At 42.1% G+C, this 25,280-nt stretch overlaps 1 protein-coding gene across 6 annotated transcripts in view; it reads right to left on the bottom strand.

The window, feature by feature from the left end:
• The window catches only part of ABCC12 (ATP binding cassette subfamily C member 12), a 104,192-nt gene that overhangs the window by 39,030 nt on the left and 39,882 nt on the right, over positions 1-25,280 (bottom strand). For all 6 annotated transcript variants that reach the window (XM_047837212.1, XM_047837213.1, XM_047837214.1 and 3 more), the window contains 5 exons: positions 24,094-24,242; positions 21,570-21,677; positions 19,280-19,555; positions 15,062-15,133; positions 12,542-12,666 (listed from right to left, as the gene is read on the bottom strand). In XM_047837212.1, coding sequence (XP_047693168.1) covers positions 12,542-12,666; positions 15,062-15,133; positions 19,280-19,555; positions 21,570-21,677; positions 24,094-24,242 — 730 coding nt within the window. The remainder of the gene's footprint in view (positions 1-12,541; positions 12,667-15,061; positions 15,134-19,279; positions 19,556-21,569; positions 21,678-24,093; positions 24,243-25,280) is intronic.

Here is a 25,280-nt window from a genome sequence, read left to right as displayed (position 1 = left end):
TTGCCTGGAAAGGGATTGCTGGTGTCAATGGGGTAAGGCAGGGAGGTGGCCAGTTGCTTCATCTTTGATGTCCAAGGACAGTTTCCCCTTGACTCATAGGCATCCCCCACACTCCTTATGTGGAGTTGAGTCAGGGATGGCCCCTCCCCTCACAGGCTTCCTGCCTTGAGGGGAAGATGACATCAATGCACATGGAACCTCTGAAAAAAAAACTGGCGGCACCAACTGCTAGCACTGCTCTTGGGAGTCAGAGAAGAGAGTGACAAGTGTGGGCTAAGGTCACTGTGGGAGGCTTCCCAAAGGATACAAGACCATGAATGGAAGAGATGTGTGTTGGTGGAGGGTATAATAGTAGGATGTTGGGGTGATTACTAATGACGACTCTGACATCTGCGCCAGGATGGTCCTCTATCCACCAGTAACTCCTACAAGGTTGGAGAAAGCAACCTTTCTCCACCTGAGACACTTTTGGACACTGGGCACAGAGAATGCTGCTTGAGGAGCAGAGAGGCCAAGCAGGAATAAGATCTCAGTTCCTTAGACCTCCCAGCCCTTTGGAATATCCTTCAGCATTGTGCACTTTCTAGCCCTGGGCCAGCCTGTAGGGACTCTAATGGGCAAGACCCTAACCAACTCTCAGTAGCCACGATGCTCAGATCAGCCACTCATCCTGCAAAGGACAGGATCCCCCATCATGCTGAGGATCCCATGACTTACTGGGCATGACCCCAGTCCCTCTCCTTGGGGGACTGAGAGCAAGGGATCCAGGAAAGTCAATAAGTTAGTAGGCAGGAACTCAGAGATGTCCAGATCCCAAGCTATGAGAAAATTTCACACCCTTCTCCCTGGGTTTTCTCTGTACCTCATTCCCACTCAGACTGCCCCCACTCTAGATAGAATCTCTCCCAGGGAACCAGAGTACACCACATAGCTTCTTCAGGAACTGGTTCCTGCTCTGAATTCCCTGGAGTTCAAGCTCATGCCCTATCCAAGGAGCAGCCAGTTCCAGCCACTGGACCCTAGGTTTCTGTACCACTTGAAAGGCCTGCTGCCTCCACAAAGGTTAATTAGTTGACTAATTGATTTAATGGTTAATTGATATCATTACCATCATCACCATCATTGGGATCCTCTTTCTCAATGCATGACAATGGGAAAGTCTTACAACTCAGACTTTGCAAGACACACCTTCCCAATAAAGGTTACCAGCAAGAGAGTGAGCAGGCAGATCATGAGTAGTTACCCTTCAGCTGGCACACTGGCCCCTGGCAGCACTCAATACCCTGGAGCAGAAGCTGGGCATAGCCCTGAGCATCATGCCCACGTGCCACCTTTAGGAGTGGTATACATGGTGGTTAAGATCAGGGGCTTTGGCAAGGTAGCAATATTTACATTAGACAAAATAGACTTTAAAGCAAATACTGTAGTAAGAGACAAAGTATTACATAATGATAAATTATGTCAGTATTATAATGGCAAAGTATTACATAATGATAAAGGGATCAATCTAACTAGAGGATATAACAACTGTAAATATCTATGTATCCAACATTGGAGCACCTAAATACATAAAGCAAATATTAACGGATATAAAGAGACAAATTGATGGTAATACAATAATAGTAGAAGACTTTAACATCCCATGTACATCAGTGGATAGACCATTCAGGCTGAAAATGAGTAAGAAAACAGTGTCTTTGAATGACACATTAAACCAGATGACCCTCAGAGATATATAAAGAACATTCTATCCAAAAACAACAGAATACACATTCTTTTCGAGCGCACATGAAACATTCTCCAGAATAGATCACATATTAGGCCACAAAACAAGCCTCAATAAATTTTAGAAGACTGAAGTCATATCACACATCTTTTCTGATTACAGCAGGTATAAAACTACCAATCACAAGAAAAAATTCTGGAAAAACACAAACCCGTGGAGTCTAAACAACATGATACTTAACAATCAATGGGTCAATGAAGCAATCAAAGAAGAAATCAAAAAAGCCATGGAGACAAATGAAAATGAAAACACAATGGTTCAAAATCCTTGGGACACAGCAAAAGTAGTTCTAACAGAGAAGTATATAGTGATACAGGCCTTCCTAAAAAACAATAAAAAACTCGAATGATCTAAACTTATACTTAAAGGAATTAGAAAAAGAAGAACAAAGCCCAAGATGAGTGGAAGGAAGAAAATTATAAAGCTCAGAGGAGAAATAAATGATGTAAAGACTAAAACAAATCAGGAAAAAATATCAATGAAACAAAAAGCTGATTCTTTGAAGAGATAAAAAAATTGATAAACTCTCATCAAGAAAAAGAAATGACCCAAATAATTAAAATCAGAAATGAAAGACGAGAAGTAGCAATGGACACCACAGAAATACAAAAGATTCTAAGAGAATACTATAAAAAATTATATGACAACAAATTGGGCAACCTAGAAGAAATGGATAAATTCCTAGAATTAATTACACAATCTTCCAAACCCAAATCAGGGAGAAATAGAAATTTTTGACAGACCAATTACTAGTAACAAAATTAAATCAGTAATAATATATATTTTTTTAAACTACCAAAAATTAAAGTCCAGGGCCACATGGATTCACAGGTGAATTCTACCAAATATTTGAGGAAGAGTTGATACCTATTCTCCTCAAATTATTCCAAAAAATAGAAGATAAAGGAAAGCTTCCAAATACATTCTATGAAGCTAGCATTACCCTGATACCAAGACCATACAAAGAACACAAAAAAGAGGGAGGGAAGGAAGGAGGGAGGTATGGAGGAAGAAAGAGGGGGAGAGAGGGGGGAAGGAAGGAAGGAAGGAAGGAAGGAAGGAAGGAGAAAGAAAGAAAGAAAGAAAGAGAAGGAAGAAAGGCCAATATCCCTGATGAACATAGACGCAAAAATCCTCAAAATATTAGCAAACCCCATTTAACAATACATTAAAATGATCATTCACCAAAATCAAGTGGGTTTTATTCTGGGGACACAAGAATGGTTCATTATTTGCAAATCAATCAACATAATACACCACTTCAACAAAATGAAAGCTGAAAATCATATGATCATCTCAATAGATGCAGAAAAAGCATTTGACAAAATCCAGCATCCTTCAGATAAAAACTCCCAAAAAAAGTGGGTTTAGAGGAAATATATATCAACATAATAAAGGCCATATATGAAAAAGTCACACCAAATATCATACTCAATGGTGAAAAACTGACAGCTTTTGCTCTAAGATCAGGAACAAGACCAGGATATTTACTTTTGCCACTTTTATTTTACATGGTACTGGAAGTTCTAGCCATAGCAATCAAACAAGGAAAAGAAATAAGAGGCATTCATATTGGCAAAGAAGTTAAACTGTCACTATTTGCAGATGACATGAAACTATACCTGAGAAACTTAACAGGAGACCATGGGGGAGGGGAAGGAAACAAAAAAGTTAGAGAGGGAGGGAGACAAACCATAAGAGACTCTTAAAAACTGAGAACAATCTGAGGGTTGATGGGGGCTGGGAGGGAAGGGAGGGTGGGTGATGGGTATTGAGGAGGGCACCTGTTGGGATGAGCACTGGGTGTTGTATGGAAACCAGTCTGACAATAAATTTTATATTTAAAAAAGAAACTATACATAGAAAATCCTAAAGACCCCACCAAAAAACTACAAGTAACAAATGAATTCCATAAAGTTACAGGATACAAAATTAATACCCAGAAATCAGTAGCATTTCTATAAGCTAATAATGAAGTAGCAGAAAGAGAAATTAAGAAAATAATTCCAGGGGCGCCTGGGTGGCGCAGTCGGTTAAGCGTCCAACTTCAGCCAGGTCACGATCTCGCGGTCCGTGAGTTCGAGCCCCGCATCAGGCTCTGGGCTGATGGCTCGGAGCCTGGAGCCTGTTTCCGATTCTGTGTCTCCCTCTCTCTCTGCCCCTCCCCCGTTCATGCTCTGTCTCTCTCTGTCCCAAAAAAATAAATAAACGTTGAAAAAAAAAGAAAATAATTCCATTTACAATTGTATGAAAAAATAATAAACTACCTAAGAATAAACTTAACCAAGGAAATGAAAGTTATGTACTCTGAAAATTATAAAATTCTGATGAAAGAAATTGAAGATGACACAAATAAATGGAAATATACAGTGTGCTCATGGGTTGGAAGAATTTAAAATGTCCACACTATCCAAACCAATCTAGAGATTCAATGCAATCCCTATCAAAATACCAATAGCATTTTTCACAGAACTAGAACAAATAATACTAAAATTTATATGGGACCACAAAAGACCCCAAGTAGCCAAAGCAACCTTGAGAAAGAAAAAAAAAAAGCTGGAGGTATCACAATTCCAGATTTTAAGATATAATACAAAGCTGTAGTAATCAAAACAGTATGGTATTGGCATAACAGTAGACACATAGATAGATCAAAGGAAGAAAATAGAGAGCCCAGAAATAAACACTTGCTTACATGGTCATTAATCAATGACAAAGGAGACAAGAATATTCAACAGGTAAAAGACTGTCTCTTCAATAAATGGTGCTGAATAAACTGGACAGCAACACGTAAAAGAATGAAACTGGACTTTATAACACCATACACAAAAATAAACTCCAAAAGGATTAAAGACCTAAACCTGAGACCTGAAACCATAAAAATCCTAGAAAAGAACACAGGCCATAATTTCTCTGACATTGGCTGTAGCAATATTTTTCTAGGTATGTCTCCTAAGGCAAGGGAAACAAAAGAAAAAATAAATTATTGGGACTCCATCAAAAAAATAAAAGGCTTTTGCACAGTAAAGGAAACCATCAACAAAACAAAAAATGCAGCTTTCTGAATGGGAGAAAGTACTTGCAAATGATATATCCAATAAGGCATTGATATCCAAAATATATAAAAGAACTTCTACAACTCAACACCAAAAAGACCAATCTGATTTAAAAAAAGAGGCAAAGGACCTGAGTAGACATTTTTCCAGAAAAGACATACAGATGACCAAAAGACACATGAAAAGATGCTCAACATCATTATTCATCAGGCAAATCAAAACCACTGAGATATCACCTTAAACCTGTCAGAATGGCTAAAATCAAAAAGGCAAGAAGTAACAAGTGTTGGAAAGGATGTGAAGAGAAAGGAACCCTCATACACTGTTGTTCGGAATGTAAGTTGGTACAGTCACTGTGAAAAATAATGTGGAAGCCTCTCAAACATTAAAGATAGAATTACCATGTGATCCAGGGATTCCACTACTGGGTATTTACCCATAGAAAACAAGGACACTAATTTGAAAGATATATGCACACCTATTTTTATTGCATCATTATTTAAAGTAGCCAAAATATCAAAGCAACCTACGTATCCATTGATAGATGAATGGAAAAGGAAGATGTGATGGGTGTGATGGGTGTGTGTGTGTGTGTGTGTGATGAAATATTACACAGTCTTTAAAAAGGATGACATCATGCCATTTGCAACAACATGGATGGACCTAGAGGGTATTATTATACTAAATTAAATAAGTCAGACTGAGAAAGACAAACACCATATGATTTCACTCACATGTGCAATTAAAAAAAAACACAAATGATTAGGTTTATTCCTAGGTATTTTATGGTTCTCGGTGCAGTTGTAAATGGTGCAGTTTCTTTATTTCTCTTTCTGTTGCCTCATTACTGGTGTATAAAACTGCAACCGATTTATGTACATTGATTTTGTACCCTGTGACTTTGATGAATTAATGTATCAGTTCTAGCAGTCTTTTGGTGGAGTCTTTCGGATTTTCCATGTAGAGTATCATGTCGTCTGCGAAAAGTGAAAGTTTGACTTCTTTGCCAATTCTGACGCCTTTTATTTCATTCTGTTGTCTGATTGCTGATACTAGGACTTCCAACACTATGTTAAACAACAGTGCTGAGAGTGGACATCCCTGTCATGTTCCTGATCTCAGGAGAGAAGCTCTCAGTTTTTCCCCATTGAGGATTGTATTAGCTGTGAGCTTTTCATATATGGCTTTTATGATGTTTAAGTATGTTCTTTCTATCCCAACTTTCTTTAAGGTTTTTATTAAGAAAGGATGCTGTGTTTTGTCAAATGCTTTTTTTTAATTTAATTTTTTTAATTTACATCCAAATTAGTTAGCATATAGTGCAACAATGATTTCAGGAGTAGATTCCTTAGTGCCCCTTACCCATTTAGCACATACCCCCTCCCACAACCCCTCCAGTAACCCTTGTTTTGTTCTCCATATTTATGAGTCTCTTCGGTTTTGTCCTCCTCCTTGTTTTTATATTATTTTTGTTTCCCTTCCCTTATGTTCATCTGTTATGTCAAATACTTTTTCTGCATCTATTGACAAGATCATATGGATCTTATCCTTTCTTTTATTAATATGATGTATCACATTGATTGATTTGTGAATATTGAACAGCCCTGAAGCCCAGGAATGAATCCCACTTGATCATAGTGAATAATTCTTTTAATACACTGTTGAATTCGATTTGCTAGTATCTTGTTGAGAATTTTTGCATCCATGTTCATCAGTGATATTGGCCTGTAATTTTCCTTTTTTGTGGGCTCTCTGTCTGGTTTGGGATTCAAGGTAATGCTGGCTTCAGAGAATGAGTCCAGAAGTTTTCCTTCCATTTCTATTTTTTTGGAACAGCTAGAGAAGAATAGGTATTAATTCTGCTTTAAATGGCTGCTTGAATTCCCCAGGGAAGCCATCTGGCCCAGGACTCTTATTTGTTGGGAGATTTTTGATAACTGATTCAATTTCTTCACTACTTATGGGTCTGTTCAAATTTTCTATTTCTTCCCATTTGAGTTTTAAGTGTGTAGGTGTCTACGAATTTGTCCATTTCTTCCAGGTTGTCCAGTTTGTTAGCATATAATTTTTCATAGTATTATCTGAAAATTGCTTATATTTCTGAGGGACTGGTTGTGATAAATCCATTTTCATTCGTGATTTTATCTGTTTGGGTCCTCTCTCTTTTCTTTTTGAGAAGTCTGGTTAGAGGTTTACCAATTTTGTTGATTTTTTCACAAAACCAACTCTTAGTTTCATTGATTTGTTCTACTGTTTTTTTTTTTATTCTATATTATTTATTTCCACTCTGATCGCTATTATTACACTTCTTATTCTGGCTTTGGGATTTCTTTATTGTTCTGCTTCTAGTTCTTTTTTTTTTCAATATATGAAGTTTATTGTCAAATTGGTTTCCATACAACACCCAGTGCTCATCCCAAAAGGTGCCCTCCTCAATACCCATCACCCACCCTCCCTTCCCTCTCACCCCCCATCAACCCTCAGTTTGTTCTCAGTTTGTAAGAGTCTTTTATACTTTGGCTCTCTTCCACTCTAACCTCTTTTTTTTTTTCCTTCCCCTCCCCCATGGGTTTCTGTTAAGTTTCTCAGGATCCACATAAGAGTGAAACCATATGGTATCTGTCTTTCTCTGTATGGCTTATTTCACTTAGCATCACACTCTCCAGTTCCATCCATGTTGCTACAAAGGGCCATATTTCATTCTTTCTCATTGCCACGTAGTACTCCATTGTGTATATAAACCACATTTTCTTTATCCATTCATCAGTTGGTGGACATTTAGGCTCTTTCCATAATTTGGCTATTGTTTTTTTTTTAATTTTTTTTTCAACGTTTATTTATTTTTGGGACAGAGAGAGACAGAGCATGAACGGGGGAGGGGCAGAGAGAGAGGGAGACACAGAATCGGAAACAGGCTCCAGGCTCTGAGCCATCGGCCCAGAGCCCGACGCGGGGCTCTAACTCACGGACCGCGAGATGGTGACCTGGCTGAAGTTGGATGCTTAACCGACTGTGCCACCCAGGCGCCCCATAATTTGGCTATTGTTGAGAGTGCTGCTATAAACATTGGGGTACAAGTACCCCTATTCATCAGTACTCCTGTATCCCTTGGGTAAATTCCTAGCAGTGCTATTGCTGGGTCATAGGGTAGGTCTATTTTTAATTTTTTGAGGAACCTCCACACTGTTTTCCAGAGTGGCTGCACCAGTTTGCATTCCCACCAACAGTGCAAGACGGTTCCCGTTTCTCCACATCCTCGCCAGCATCTATATTCTCCTGATTTGTTCATTTTGGCCACTCTGACTGGTGTGAGGTGATATCTGAGTGCGGTTTTGATTTGTATTTCCCTGATGAGGAGCGATGTTGACATCTTTTCATGTGCCTGTTGGCCATCTGGATGTCATCTTCAGAGAAGTGTCTATTCATGTTTTCTGCCCATTTCTTCACTGGGTTATTTGTTTTTCGGGTGTGGAGTTTGGTGAACTCTTTATAGATTTTGGATACTAGCCCTTTGTCCGATATGTCATTTGCAAATATCTTTTCCCATCTGTTGGTTGCCTTTTAGTTTTGTTGGTTGTTTCCCTTGCTGTGCAGAAGCTTTTTATCTTCATAAGGTCCCAGTAGTTCATTTTTTATTTTAATTCCTTTGCCTTTGGGGATGTGTCAAGTAAGAAATTGCTATGGCTGAGGTCAGAGATGTCTTTTCCTGCTTTCTCCTCTAGGGTTTTGATGGTTTCCTGTCTCACATTCAGGTCCTTTATCCATTTTGAGTTTATTTTTGTGAATGGTGTGAGAAAGTGGTCTAGTTTCAGTCTTCTGCATGTTGCTGTCCAGTTCTCCTAGCACCCTTTGTTAAAGAGACTGTCTTTTTTCCATTGGATATTCTTTCCTGCTTTGTCAAAGATTAGTTGGCCATACGTTTGTGGGTCTAGTTCTGGGATGGAACTGGAGAGTGTTATGCTAAGTGAAATAAGCCATACAGAGAAAGACAGATACCATATGGTTTCATCTTATGTGGATCCTAAGAAACTTAACAGAAACCCATGGGGGAGGGGAAGGAAAGAAAAAGAGGTTAGAGTGGAAGAGAGCCAAAGCATAAGAGACTCTTAAAAACTGAGAACAGGGGCGCCTGGGTGGCGCAGTCGGTTAAGCGTCCGACTTCAGCCAGGTCACTCACGATCTCGCGGTCCGTGAGTTCAAGCCCCGCGTCGGGCTCTGGGCCGATGGCTCAGAACCTGGAGCCTGTTTCCGATTCTGTGTCTCCCTCTCTCTCTGCCCCTCCCCCGTTCATGCTCTGTCTCTCTCCGTCCCAAAAATAAATAAACGTTGAAAAAAAAATTTAAAAAAAAAAAAAAAAAAACTGAGAACAAACTGAGGGTTGATGGGGGGTGGGATGAGGGGAGGGTGGGTGATGGGTATTGAGGAGGGCACCTTTTGGGATGAGCACTGGGTGTTGTATGGAAACCAATTTGACAATAAACTTCATATATTGAAAAAAAAACAAAAAAAAACAGAAAAACAAAAACAAAAAAAATAGAACTACCCTATGACCCAGCAATAGCACTGCTAGGAATTACAAGTAGATACTAATTACAAGTAGATACTACAAGGATACAGGAGTGCTGATTTATGGGAGCACATGTACCCCAATGTCTATATCAGCACCTTCAATAGCCAATTTATGGAAAAAGCCTAAATGCTCATTAGGTGACGAATGGATACAGAAGATGTGGTTTATATATACAATGGAATAGTTCTTGGCAATGAGAAAGAATGAAATCGTGCCACTTGCAACAGTGTGGATGGAACTGGAAAGTATTACACTGAGTGAAATAAGTCAATCAGAGAAAGACAGATATCATAGTTTCACTCATATGTGGATCTTGAGAAACGTAACAGAAGACCATGTGGGAAGGGAAGGGGGAAAAAATAGTTACAAACAGAGAGGGAGGGAGGCAAACCATAAGAGACTCCTAGAACAGAGAACACACTGAGGGTGGAGGGGGGGGTAGGGGAGAGGAGAAAATGAGTGATCAGCTTTGAGGAGGGCACTTGTTGGGATGAGCACTGGGTGTTGTATGTAAGCGATGAACCACGGGAATCTACCCCAAAAACCAAGAGCACACTTTACACACTGTATGTTACCCAATTTGACAATAATTTATATTTAAAAAGAAAGAAGAAAGAAAGAAAGAAAGAAAGAAGAAAGAGAAAAACAGACTGGTGTTGGTGCATGAATAGACAAAGACAATAAATAAATAAATAAATAAATAAATAAATAAAACAACTGAATAAACAAACAAAAAGCAGAATCTGACACATAAATACAGAGAACAAATTAATGGTTGCTGGAGGGGGAGGGAATGGGCAAAATGGCTGAAGGGAGAGTGGGAGATACAGCCTTCCAGTTACAGAATAAATAAGTCATGGGGATGAAAGGTAAAGCACAGGGTATCTACTCAATGATATTGTAATAGAGCTACATGGTATCTGATGGTAGCTACACCTCAGGTGAGCATAGCATAACATACAGAGAAGTTGAATCACTATGTTGTACACCTGAAATGAATGTAACATTGTGTGTCCACTATACTCAAAAAAATTTTTTTTGAAAAACCAAGGGCTTTAAAATCAGAAAAATCTGCATTTGGTGGGTTTTTTGTTTTTTGTTTGTTTGTTTAATGTTTTATTTATTTTTGAAGGAGAGAGAGAGAGACAGAAAGTAAGCAGGAAGAGGGGCAGAGAGAGAAGGAGACACAGAATCCAAAGTGGGCTTCAGGCTCTGAGCTGTCAGCACAGAGCCCGATGCAGAGCTCGAACTCACAAGCCATGAGATCATTACCTGAGCCAAAGTCCAACACTTAACAGACTGAGCCACCCAGGCACCCCCAGAACAATCTGCATTTGAATCCAGCTGGATAACCTTGGAGAAGTGACTGTACCTCCCTGATCTTCACTCTCCACTCTATAAAATTGTGCTAATAATTCTGATTGTGTTGTAAGAAGGAAACAAGAACACATATGTAAATCCATTAACACAATTTCTGGTGCATAGCAAATTCTCCATCATTGATGGTTACTATTAATATTATTACCTTTGCCAATCTTTAACTATGAGATTCAGAGTGCTCAGCACATCTTCATCCCTTTGACACCCCCACCCCCCTTCTTAAGCTTCCCTTCACCTTCCTTCCTTCCTGGGGCCTGAGAGCCACTATGTTTGCCCTAGGAGCAAAGCCTCTGCTAGAGATGCCACATACAAAGGATGCTTAATCCACCCTACCAGGCCCAATTCAAGCACTACCCTCTCTTCCCTCTCATGATTTCTGCTGTCACTGAACAATCCAGCACAGCCTCCTGCCACTTGGCACATTCCTTCTTGGTGCACTGTTATTTCTATACATCTCTTATAGCCCCTTCCCGGACTTGAACATCTGAGGGGCAATGACGCATCTGAACCACCCTTCTGTCCCCCATAATCCTTCATGGTCCTGCATATTGCAGGTATTTTGTAAATATTTTCCCTGACATTCTAAGTGATAAGGATAGGAATACCTCCTACTAGCCTGCTACCGAAGAAAGAAAAGCAATTCCAGGTGGGGCAGGGAAGAGGCGCAGGTAAAGTCAGGCCAGGAAATGCTGAGCAGAGCAGTGCAACTGGTGCCAAGGACTCCTGCACTGATCAGAACTTCCTGCCACTCTTGAGCCTCCTGGCAGCAGGATGCCATGGCCAGGAAAGATGAGAGGAAGTAATAGACCTCTTGCTGGGAACTCACTCATGCTGGCCAATGTCAGTCAGCAAGGACAGCTTGTGCATTCAAAAAATAAGATATGAAAGTCCAGACCATGACTGGAAAGCTGACAGCCAGATTTTGAAAGCCAACTCCACTGGTCTTTACTTTAGCATCATGGAGCTTAGGGAGGTTTCAGGGGGACCCAGATGTCAGGAAACACCAGTGAGAATAAATGATGTTGCCCTGGCATTCAGGACTCAATCACTGCCATTTAATAGCCTTGACCTTGGGCAGGTCAACTCTCCTTCTCAGCTTCAACTTCGTCATCTGTAAAATGGGGATATGATGCCAGAATCTCCCTAAATGGGTGTTTATAGAATTCTCATTAGAGAGAGAATGTACACAGCAGCATACCAAACCCAGAACAGAACCATAGAAAGCTATTATTTTCCACAGCTTAAAGATAATGGCACAAAGTGTATACAAAAATTATGACATGAACTTTGTTTTTATTCCATTAGATAATTTTGAGGACATTAACAGCAATATATTCTTGTGGTTGACTGATGTCAATTGATAATTTCAGAGCTGATTAATTGTGTACTTGCTGCTCACAATTTTGAGCAGTTTTGGTTACTTGGCCTAAAGCAAATTGCCAGATATATCTTTCTCCAGTCAGACAACATATGCACTCTCACAGAGAACCTCAGAACATATGCTACTGTGTGCTGGGAATGAAGTGCCGATTCCATCCATTTCTTAGAGTGTGATCACAGGTATGCAGAAAGCGCCTCTCCTGAACTCTTGGGTTAGGAAGAGAAAAACCAACATCCACTTGGCTCTGATGAATGTTTAATCAGAATTCATTAAAGGAACCCACTTAGCAATCATTACCAATGGCATAGGCATCTGTAGCAGAAGGAATCAAATACTGAAGGGCCTCATGCTTTCTAAGTTAATATTACCTTTGGTGATCATACTTTTCTCCAAATAGTATGTTTTCTCTCACATTTCCATGAAAGATCCATGCTTGCTGGGAAACATAGGCCACAGTCCCATTGAGTGCCACGATCCCTCGCTGTAACTGCATCTGGAGTAACAAGACCAGAATGCCTTCAGAAGCCAATCCTCACAGACTTCTCTTCAGGGACCCACTGCACACTTGCCACCCACTTAATCTATTAACATTAGTTATGATGGCGCAAGAGGGTCAACAAGATGTCTTGTCCACATACTGCAAAGACCAGATGTGTAGAATGATGGTCTCAAAGTCAAAAACCTACAAGGGGCCAGGGAGGAATGTCACAGAAGAGGCAGTGGTGAGTCCTGCTGTAGGCTGGAGAGGCCACATGGCACCTTGGTGCAGCCAGAACAAGATGCTTTCTGAGAGGACTCAACATCACAAAGGCTTCCTTTTGCAGGTGCACTGGCTACATCCCACCCCCCTCAGCCAGGCCCCAGGGGCAGGGCATAGCCTACATGGCTATGGATGGTGGTCCTGGTGTGTTCGGTCTCAAGGAAGCAGTCTCGATTCAGTCTGCACATTTGGTGCAGGGCCTGGTGCCAAGGATGCAGGCCAGGTGCAGCCAGAATTTCTCATTCTTCAAGAGGAGTGGAAATCCAATTTCATGTAGCACATTGAACAATCCAATTAAAAACTTGCATGTGCTCTAGTTTGTGACCCCAAGTACATAAGTGCACTTAAGATGATACCACACTGTGGGCATCTGACAGCTGGTGGTGAAGCCATGTTCAAAGCTGTCAGGAGAGGACATATGCAAGAGATGCCGTGGTGCTCAGGGCTGATGCAGCAGCAGCTGTGTGTTGTGGACAGGAAAGGAAGATAGCCAAGGTCAAGGGATGGGACACAATTTCACCTCAGGAATGTCCCAAGAGACTGAGAACATTAGACTTGGAGAAGAGAAAAAGATAATGACGATAATGGTAATAACAATAGGCAAAATAAATAGGGGCTATGCCAGGCACTGGGTTAAGTGCATACAAAATGCTGGTCACCATGATTGGCCCTGGGAATTATCCTATAACTATTATATACATTATCTTATTTAATCCTCACCACAACCCTCCTAAGCCCCATTTTACGGACAAGGAAACTGAGGTTCAGAGAGGCTCAGTTACTTACCCAAGATTAAATAATGAGCATGAGGCTGAGGCAGGTGTTGAACATAGGCAGTCTAGAGTCCACTCATCAGCCACCCTGCCACCCCCGATCCCAGTGACTATGGTGAGGCATCTGATCTCACCACTGTTACATGGGAGATAGATTCTCTTTTCTCTGAGAGATTCCAAAGGAGCAGAAAAAAGGGTAGAAGTTAAAAGGAGGCAAACTCCACTTCCATATATCAAAACTCTCCAAAGAGGGAACTGGCTGTGAAATAATTAGTTCTCCATTGCTGGAGATATCTGAGCAGAAGTTGGCTCATCTTTTATGGGATTCTGTGGAGAGCCTCATGTTATTCGATAGACAATTGGGATGAGTCACCTGTAACACACCTGCTGACTCTAGGGCTATTTATGACAGGCACACACAACAGAATCCCAGGGCATAAGTAACCTTAGGAGCTCATGGGATTCTGCCCCAATCCCCCAACCTCCTCCTTCGGACAGGGAAGGAGTTGTCACTCTTTCTAGAAATGAGTCAGCTGAGGCCAAAAGAAGTCACCCTATTCTAGAAGGTTCTTCTGAGCCTGGTGTCCTCATTTCTTCAGAGGTTCCTCCTCTCCCAACTACAGGCACCCAAGCTTCTCTCTAGGAACAACATGGTGGGAAGAAAAAGGACTTAATATTCATTCATTTGGGATGAGAAACTATATCAATTTAGAGCCTTGTGAATACAATAATTGGCCTGGCATTTTGCTGGGGTCACACAGCTAGAAGTAGCAGACAAAGGACAAGATCCCTGGGCTCCTCCTTGTGCCTACCATGAGGTCTGCAGAGAAGTTGAGGGCACATTGCTGTGTTAGTTGATGCATGCATTCAGCCACTCCATCAAAGAAGGCTTGACTGAGCTGCTGCTGTGGGCAGACACTGGGGATATGGAGATGGACAAAGGGAAAAACATATCTAGAGTCATGGTGAGTCTTAGGTTTCTTGGTCCTTCCCTACCAAGTTGACTTACTGGCCTTTCTAATCAGGATGGCCCAAGTCATGGGAAAAAACATGGATTTAATGACTTTCCTCTTCCTTTGACAAAGGTGGTGTTCTAGGCAAGGAAGCAGTCAGTGTTTAACACATGTCCTTAGGAGACAAACCCAAGAGTGTGTGAAAAGTTCAGCCATACATGGACAAGAGGCATGGAGCCACTGAGAACATTAACCCCCTGAAAATCACTATCAACTGTCTTCACAGTGTCCAGTACAGCTGAGCCCAGCCACTGGGTCCACTGTTCTCAGAGGATCCCAAACACGGCAGGTAGGGAACCTGACATTTCAGTGTCATGTCAATGTTCTGTCTTCACAGTTTACCTGTCCTAGGAGAGCTGCAATGAGGGAGCTCTTTCCACTTCCAACATTCCCACATATTCCCAAGATCTTCCCCTATCAGAGAAACAGAAAAAAAAGACACAGTCATTTCCCCAGTTTTTAGAGGGTCTTGGTATGAAAGTGTTGCCTCCAAACTCTGCTGGCCAAAGGGCCACTGCTAGCTCTAAAAGGTGGCAGTTACAGTCTCACACCCCAAACCCAATATACAGCCTGGACAATACAGGAACCTACGTCTTAATTAAGTGTTTTCCTTGGCACAGCACAGCAGAGTGCCCAGAGGACTTCTAGAAATCACATACAAGCATTGATGCAAAACAGCCTTGTGCTGGTCTGGGACACACAGGACTTTACAGGAGTATTGTCCCATGCTTACACTCCAGGAAAGCAAATCTAATAGAACTTAAAGGCTGCACAACCCAGAGGGACATAGGTAGCCTTTGAAGTACAGAGAGTTGAGTGCTTTTCAAAAGTAATTTTTAAAGTATCCTCCACTTGGGGCCCCTGGATGGCTCAGTCGGTTGAGCATCCAACTTCAGCTAAGGTCATGATCTTGTGGTTTGTGAGTTCGAGCCCTGCGTCGGGCTCTGTGCTGACAGCTTAGAACCTGGAGCCTACTTTGGATTCTGTGTCTCCCTTTCTCTCTCTGCTCCTCTCCCAGCCTACTCTCTGTCTCTCTCTGTCTCTGTCTCTGTCTCTGTCTCTCTCTCAAAAATAAACATTAAAAAATAATTTAAAGTATCCTTCCACCACACTGAAGCATAACCTGAAATTGCTAAGCAGTTATTCTATTCCAACACTTTGGGTTCATGGATTATTCTACAGCTGCAGATTTATTAATTCTGCCACAAATCATTGTAAGTGCCAGGTGCAGTTCTGGACAGTAGCAACAGCACAACAGAGTAATGAATATGACAGACAACCATTTCGGTCTGCCCTCATGAAGCTTATGTTTTAGTTGAGGGGACCAGTAGTCAAACAAATAAGTAAGTAAAATATGGAGTATGTCAGGTACCTGCCATGGAAACTCATAAAGTAGGGAGGAGGTAGGGAGGAGATGAGGATGGGGGGAACGTTACTAGAAAGGTAAATGTCTTAGCTTGAGTTCTCCCAGAAACAGACCCTGAATCAAAGATTTGAATGAAGGTAGTTCATTTGTGAGGTGTCAGGGGAGGGGGAAGGTGACCCATCAAGGGTGTACAATTATTTTAGCTCCCATGGGAGGCAAATGAAGTTCAATCCTGCTAACAAATTCTGGGAAACTTAGAGTGGTTCTATCCCTCCCACTCCAACGGCTGAGGGAGTAAAGTATAAATAGTCAACAGTGTTTGAGAGCTGCTCCCCTGGCTGTCAATGTCCTGGTGCTTTTTGGATGATGGGGAGGGCTCTCTGGCATAGATACAGATTTGGCAGTTGGAAGGTGGCTAGGACACACAGATGGGTCACGGACAGGATTTGCTACAGGTGACATTTTAGTAGACCTGAAGGAGGTGAAGTAGTAAACCATGTAGATCTCTGGAGGGAAACCAGGGCAGGCAGAGCAAGAATCCATGTGGAGACTTTTGGCGGACATGTGACCACTCTTGTGTTCAAGCAAAGAGTGCAAGCAGTGCTGCAGATGGAACAACTAAGAGCATTCTCATTAAGACCTGCTCTCCGTGATCTCTTAGAGCAAAGATGCCCATGATGGAGCCAGATACAGCTCCTTTCCCATCGCCTGTCTGCCACCTTCAGCACATGAAGATAGCTTCCTGTCATCATGAATTTCTTTGACAAGACTTTATGGAACAGCAGGCATCATGCTAAGCACTGAGGATAAAGTAGTGATCAAGACAGATGTGATCCCTGCCTTATGCAGTCCACATTATCATTGATGCTGCAGATAAGTGAAGCTGATCCATTTATATTTATCTTTGGGAGAGCACAAGCAAAGAAAGGGCAGAGAGAGGGGGACAGAGGATCCCAAGTGGGCTTTGCACTGACAGCAGCAAGCCCGATGTGGGGCTTGGGGCTACAAACTGCAAGATCATGACCTGAGCCAAAGTTGGATGCTCAGCTGACTGAGCCACCCAAGTGTCCCAAAGCTGATCCATTTTAATTCCACTAAAATGTCTTTAAGGAATTGGTGCATTACAAAGAGTTTGGGACAAAGAGATCATGGGTCTGGATCCAGATTCTAGGCATTTGACTCTCTTTTGAATTCTATCCACCACCTGGGGCCAGGTCTCTAGCCTTCTAGATCCAACCTTGTCTTCAGGAGAAAACCCATGAGACTTGCAGCCCCTGGGTTTCTGATTATTCATCTGTCCATTCAGAAAACACCTTTGGGTGCCTAATGCATGCCAGGCACTTGCCTTGGTATAAGGTCACAACCTGTGAACAAGACAGATACACACCCTGACCTCAAGGAGGCTATAGTCCAATGGAATCCTAGAACTAAATTTGGAAAAAACATGGGTGCTCTGAATTTAGAATATTTAAGGGCAACACTTAAGCTGGATTTTTGACTGTGAGAGGAAAAAGGCGACAATAGCTAACATAAGTTGAGACTTACTATGGGCTTAGCATTTTTGTATAGTATCTCTTTCAGTCCTCACACCGACCTTGTGAAGTCATGCTATTTTTAAAATATCCATCGAGCCCATAAAGGAAGAGAGGCTCCAAGAGGTTAGGCAATATACTCAAGGTCACACAGCTGGCAAGTGGCTGGGACTGGACCCCAGGTACATCAGGTTCTGGAGGCATAACCTTAATCCACACAACACTGTGTTGTTCCCACTGTCTTCAACTTGTTTCAGAAAACATTGACCATGTCCTTGATGCACAAGCCCAAGCAAGAGTCATTGACATAATGAGAAGGAAGGCCACTAGGGGGCTAAAAGGCAGCTTCTTTAAAACACAAGAGTAGTTCACTGAAGCCACTCTGGAGCAATTCCAAAGGCCTGGTTGGAACAATCCAGGTGCTGCACATCATAAGCAGGGGGAAGGGCATGAGAAAGCAAAGTGGGCTGCACCCAGTAGGACTTAACAGAGAACCTAGATCAATTACACCCAGCCAAATGAATACTACTCTACACCAGCTATTGAGCTTAGCGTTGCATAATAAGTAGGAACCTCTCCTTCCATAGTGCTCACACCAGAAAGGGTGAGTCAACAAGATGGGAAATTAAAATACTAGGCATAGAATTAATGCTGAGCCCTCAGCAGCAAAATCGGCAAACACTGCCATCCCAGGAGCACTGCTGCTGAGTTCCCAGTGCAAGAGAATCACATGCAGGAGAAGCCAAACATTCCCTAAATGTAGATCTTTGTCTAAAGACTCTATTCCCCATTCCTGAGGGGAGCAGCCAACAGGCTCTGGCTGGCTTCCTTTGCTGGGTTGCTTGTTGATCTTACTTGCTTTTAACAAGCATGGTGCTTAAGAGCACAGACTCTGGGGCCAGGTGCCCTGAATGTGAAGCTGTCTTCTGCCACTTGCTAGCAGTATGATCTTGGGTGATTTATTTAACCTCCCTTTGTGTCAGTTTTCTCAATCATAAAGTGGGAATAGATATAGTACCTATCTCTTAGGGTTATTGGGGTGGTTAAATGAGTTAGTTGTGTACCTGGTAAATAATAAGTATTCATAATTGTCAGTTATTATCTATCATAGTACTCCAATGTGAAATTAAGAACAAATCCAAAAAGATTTACAAAAGATAGCCAATTTGAGCCTAGCCACCTGAAATAGATTGTCCATTCAAAATTGCAACTGGCTCCTTTGGAGTTTAAATATCAGTACTGTTACAACTACCATGTTTTGTCAGCTTGAAGAGAATGTCTCCATTACCCATGTACATAGTTTTAAAATTGGGAGGGGTGCCTGGGAGGCTCAGTTGGTTACGCATCCAACTTTGGCTCAGGTCATCTCACAGCTTATGAATTTGAGCTCTGCACTGGGCTATGTGCTGACAGCTCAGAGACTGAAGCCTGCTTCAGTTTCTGTCTCCATATCTCTCTGCCCCTCCCCTGCTCTCTCTCTCTCTCTCAAATATAAATAAACATGTAAAAAATTTTTTAAGTTTAAAATTGGGGAAAGAAAACAGTCTAGAGACATCCCCACACCACCTCCAGCTCAAACAAATCATGTTAGGTCTTGATAAAGTATAGTTGTGTGATACAAGGAGGAAAGATAGAAGGCATACCTATAGAACACATACCCACCTTTCTCACCACAAAGCTTATATTGTGCAGAACCGATGTGGGGCTACCACTTTGCTCCTCTGGGCCAGCAACTTCCTGGGCTGATGATCTCACACTGTATGTCTCTAGCCTCTGTTTCTTAAGAAAACACTTTTTCTGGCTCTGCACTTTCTTTGGATCACTTTTTCTGCTGGTTGCTTGATCCCATGTCAAGGTGGCATTTGCTAAAAGCAAGACAGTATCTGGGTCTTCTGGTTGGGTGATGTAAGATGGGGGGTTTTTATCTACGAGAATTTTCTAAGATTAAAGAGACAAAATTAACTGGGCAGACATTATGCATTTACAAGAATCATCCCAATATATCTTCTAATGACCCAAAACCATAATCTTGGCAATTCTACTTAGGATATTTAGGGAAGATATTCCCCTAGGAGAAGCTGCAGCAGAAATAGTGTACTAGCTCATGCTATCTAGGACAGATGCCTCTTTATCCACAAAGTCTATGTGGGTCACCCACATTGGAGAATGCTGATCTCAGCTACATTTTTTCCTCATGCCCAAGGTAATCAGCTTTTTCTAGTCTTTGGGTGGTGGCTTCATTGCCTGGCATTAACACTTATTAAACCAAGGTCACATGCTCAGCCTCTGCCATGCCTTCTTCCTAGTACCCACTCAGCTCAGTTCAACAAAACATTTGCCAAGTGTCTACCCTGTGCCAAATTCTGTGGTAAACATAAGAAATGAAATTATGAATAAGGCATGATTCTTGTCCTTAAATAGATTACAGCCTAGGGGAGGATGGGAACATACACAATCATTTCAGTGAAATGTGACAAGAACAAAACACTGTAACTGCCAAAGAAGGGACACTTGGCTCCCCATCCTGAGGTCTATGTATTGGTGCCTGAGCTGAGTCTGTACAGGTGCTGACAGGCAAAAATGAGGGAAGGAAGAGGAGATTAGAGCCTTATAACAAAAGGTATGGCATTAGCAAAGGCAAGGAAACATTCAATAGCATGGTTTATTAGGGTGAGGACATGAAACAAGCAATTCAGGATTACCATAGAGCTCAAGGTAGGAAGGGGATAGGAAATCAGGTGGAGACATAATTGAGGACCTGCTGATGGAAGGCTCAGGTTCAGTCCTGGAGGGAACAAGGACTCAAGGGTTTCAAGCAGGTGAATATCAGTGGTCAGACCAAAATTTCAATAGCTCTCTGGGGGCTGAGTGCAATGAGGATTTAAGAAGAACAACAACAGAAAAGGGAAATTGGTTCATAAGTCACCGTGATAATTCAGTGATGGCAGCAGGGACAAAGAAGTTGAGGAGTCAAGAAATAGCATTGTTTCTCTAGTCTAAGTTATCTGATATCATAATATATACAGCTAATATGATGGTGTTCATTCTTGGGTTTTGTTCAGAAAGTATTGACTTGATAATACCACTTTACAACTCAATCTTACAAACAGTGCCTCTTAAAATTGAGGAAACACAGTGAGCAGGAAGTGACTCACAAGGGCCCTTGATTAGTGGAATGTGAATAGTAAGGGATACAAGCATCTCTGATGCCTAAGGTGACTTCCAGAATGCTGAATAAAATCATTCAATTAATTCACACATGTCTAAACATGCTGTTCTCTTCTCTGCAACACCCTCCTCCTTTTCCTTCCCTTGCCTGAACTTCAAAATCACTTTATGCCTTCTTGCATGTTACATATCCTTACTGTGTATAGCAATGACTGGGATACCTGGTCCTACACGAGACTGGAGGCTCTTGAGAGTAAAAGCTCTCTTTTCCTTTTATTTGCATTTCCTACAATACCTTAAATATAGGAAGCACACAGTACATCTCTGATGACTGACTGACTGACTGACTGAATGAATGAATAAAGCAACTGAGTGCATAAATGTGGTGCCCCACTACCCTCTTCATCATTACCATCACCACATGCATCATAGGGCAAACCAGGTAGGTAAAGGGGTGGGGAATAGCTCAGTGCAAACTCAACCCTACTCCTGGAACAACTTAAGATTTATGACTTGGAAAAAGAGTAGGGGATCAGGAACATCATCTCCACACATGGAGACTCTGTTTCATTTTTAATCAAAGGGCAGACCACCTTATAAAGTTTTGCTTGTACCCTCCTTGATGCACATTTATTGATCCAACTCTGAATGCAGGGTCTTATCCCAATGTTCTCCAAACCAATGACCCAGCCCTCCAATGGGTTGACACAGCTTTCCCATATCTGAGAATGTTCCCACCCAAAAACAAGATCTCTCTTCCCTACTCACCCAACATTAGTTATACCTTCATTCTCCTCAGAGAGACATTGGCTTCGGCCATTGCTTTGACCGAGAAAGGCAAGATTGCAATTGAAAACTTCATTACATTAAACATGGCAATCACGCTAAATGCCTGAAGAACAAAAGAGAGGTAGAAGGTTTAGGATGAGGTGTTGCCTTTGCTCTGAACCATTCTATCCATGGAAATTATAATTGCTGAGATGAGAAACGGTGACATAATTGGAATTCTGACTGGAACATTTTTTTCATTTCATGACTCCCAAATCATGGTCTAGCAAAGTAGGGATAGCAACATATTAATCTATTTTGCTTTGGAATTTCATCAAAACGGTGGAAGATCTATACCCTTGCCTCTGTAAGTCCAGAGAATATAATGTGATAATGTCTGAGTAAGGTCTCTAACTGAATGTCTAGAATTTTCCATCCACGTCCTTACTTGGCCTAGACTTTTCACTCAAAACCCCATGGATTGTCCTAAATTATCCTCTTTCCCCAGTTGCTTCAGGGTCCTCTGACCCTTCAGAGCTAGAGCCTCCTTTTCCATACCATATTTAGCCCCAGGAATGAAGGAAGAAATTTCTTGGAAGGACCTGCTTGGCCCATGCTAGCTACTGGAGAGTGACCTCTGACTCTCCCACTCCCGAGGTCTGGCCTCAACACCCTGCCTCCCCACAACTTGGGACAAGTGTAAAAATCTCTGTTCAACTGGTATTCCCAAAAACCATCTTCCCTCTTCACTGGGGCCTTTCTCACTGAGTCCTGCCTGGTAGGTGGTTAACATCATACAGCCTCAATGAAAACAAGTTTCCTCGCTCCATTGGTGCCCCAGGGGTGCATGATCTCATCTCCCAGATTTCATCTTCTCATCTGCCTGACTTGTAATTAGCAGCTTCTCCCTAACCACCCATTTAAGAAATTAATAACACAACTTCCATCAACAAATACAGAGTGATCCTGCCTGCTGCTGAATGGGCCCCATGGACAGAGCCCTGGGCTTCAACTAATCCTCATTAGTTCTGTAAGGGGACAATGAATAATGCTCCCTTCATCACATCTGGTCCCAAATCCATCCCCAAAGAGAACTCAGCTCCCCCAAGTCCCAGAGTACTATCTTGGCTCAGAAAGCCCAAGCCTTGGTCGACAGAACACTCAGGTTGCCTGATGTGAGCCAGCACCTGGGGGGCTGACCTCCTACTGATGTGGCCCTGACAGAGGAGGTGAGGGATTCTGAATTTGAAGAAGTATGAGCCTTGCATTCAGGGGAATCTTGTTCCTCCTCTAGATTTCTTCTAAATCATCATTTTTGAAAATATTAACCATGTGCAATCAGTTTGGTTTTAAATTTTCTTCGGTGCATTCCTGAGGAAAGAATTGTTTCTGTTTGGGATCATAGAACATAGTCACAATAATTAAGAAGCATTCTGTTGAGACTTTGGTATGTCATTGCCATTTATTCTGGCTTTGGGTTCATGACTGAATTCAAGCCCCAGAGTGTGTGACTAAACTCTGTGTAAAGAACCTGAAAAAATAAAAGCACCTCACAAAGAAAAACAGGGCAGTAACAGGACTGACAGCCTCACAACAGATGCCCTACCAAAAGCATTTGCCTTCTCAAACATCCCCCTTCCCCTCAAGATCCATGATTTTTGGTGCAACTATTGCTCTGTGAGCACACTTGCTTATTTCATTCTCTCTGGGTTTTGTTCTTTTTTTGTCTTGTTTTTATTGACTTTCATCCATTCACTTACCCTTCAGACACTAGATTTAATATCTCAGCTGTTTGTTTATTTCAGCCAGGGGCTGTTTCCCATCTAGCCCAGTTTCTTTACCTTTGAATGCACAGGCCCCCTTATAAAAAACCTCAGTATCTCACATTTATCCTAACTCTCCCTCTGAGGCTTTCAGCCCAAATTATCCTGGGCTGGGTGAGCATCAGGCTAATAAGAACAACAAACACTTACATGGCATTTACAATGTACCAGGCGCTGTTCCACGTGCCTTACATAAAAGAGCTCCTTCAGTCCTCACAACCACAGGGACTATTATAACCCCATTTACAGATAATAAAACCAAGCAAGAGAGGTTGAATGAATTGCCCTCTGTCATAGTAACAGAGTTGGTATTTAAACAAGGGGGATTCTGACCCTAACACCACACTATGTCTCCCAGTACCTATGACTGCTCCCACCCAGAAAACTCCCACAAAGTTTCCTTATTGTAATATGTATGAATAAATATGAATAAAATATCCCAGTGATCATTTGATTTCAGTTTTGTTTTCCAAATGTAAAATTGTGTTCCAATATTAACTACTGCCCCTGCACTTAGACTAGATGAGAGTCACCGTTAGGCTCTCCTGGGCTCCTTGTCAGTCCAAGCACTTGTTTTTAAAAGTCATGGTAGAATTCTGGCCCTTCTGTGATTGAGTACTCTGATGCCAGTGCTGGGAAAAGGCGAGGAGGAGCTTCCCAGCTGGCACTGTCCAGTGTTGGAATATGAAGGAGGCCAGCTCTAGAGATGGTTCTTACCACTGGGGCGGTGAGCCTGCGTCTCAAGAGGATGTGGCAGGTGAATGTCAATACAATGGCTATGGTAGATGCAATGGAGGCCAGGGCTGAGTTTCCACTTTGAACAAATCCAGCTTTTTCCAGTAATTTCCTTTCCCTCTTCCTTATATCTGTAAATAGAATATGGTCCATGATGGACTTATTTTGCAGCACTAAGAAATGCATCTATCCTTGGGGCACCTGGGTGGCTCAGTCAGTTAAGCATCCGACTCTTGATTTGGGCTCAAAACATGATCTCACGGTTTGTGGGCTTGAGTCCTATGTCAAACTCTGCTGACAGTGTGGAGCCTACTTGGGATTCTCTCTCTCCTTCTCTCTTTGCCCCTCCCCACTAGTGCTATCTCTTTCTCTTCTCCTTCTCCCTTCTCTCTCTCGCTCTCAAATAAATAAATAAACATTAAAAAGAAAAAGAGAAGAAATGTATTTACCTTTGCCTGATCCTCCTGCAAGTGAGTGTTAAGGACTCTGGTAGTGAAGTTTAAATTAGAGTAAGCACAGAAAGCTCTGGGAACAAACTGGAAGCTTAGTGTTGTCAGCTGCCATATTGGATGGTGTCTGAGGTCTCTTGCAATCCTGAATCTGTGTCAGGATTCATACACTTGGATGCCTACAGATGCCAGGCAAGTAATGTAAATGAAGGGAGTGGACAGAGAGTAAGACCAGAAGGAGGGTGTGGAATGTGGCAAAATGGGGACCACATGCCTCAGTGAAAGGGGCAGCCACCTCTCAGTGCAGAGCATCCAGGGTCATCAGATCTTCAACTGTTCTAAAGTCTGGGATCTGGAATTTTGTGGGACACGTTTCCACGTTTTGTGGGACACGTTGGGAACTAACTGAAAGAAGTTTTAAATACAAAGCACATGTGCCAGCCTGAAGGCTGCCAGATTGGGGCTCCTGTCCTGTATCCCAGGACCATCTACAAAAGCCCAAGAGCATTTCTGCCTTTCATAAGTCCAGTTGGGGTCCATGCCTCTGCACTGCTCACAAATTAAATTCAAGCCTCCTTCTCCTGGTGTTTAAAGTTATTTACTCTAATTCCAGACTCTTCTGCAAAAACCCTTTCACACTAGCAACAGGGCACCATTGCCATTCTTACTGAGTGCTCTTCTGAACATTGCACAGTGTTCTCATAGATCACGCTCATCACC

This window comes from Prionailurus viverrinus, chromosome E2 (assembly GCF_022837055.1).
Source record: "Prionailurus viverrinus isolate Anna chromosome E2, UM_Priviv_1.0, whole genome shotgun sequence".
Taxonomy (NCBI): domain Eukaryota; kingdom Metazoa; phylum Chordata; class Mammalia; order Carnivora; family Felidae; genus Prionailurus; species Prionailurus viverrinus.
This window is presented reverse-complemented; position numbering and strand designations above follow the sequence as displayed.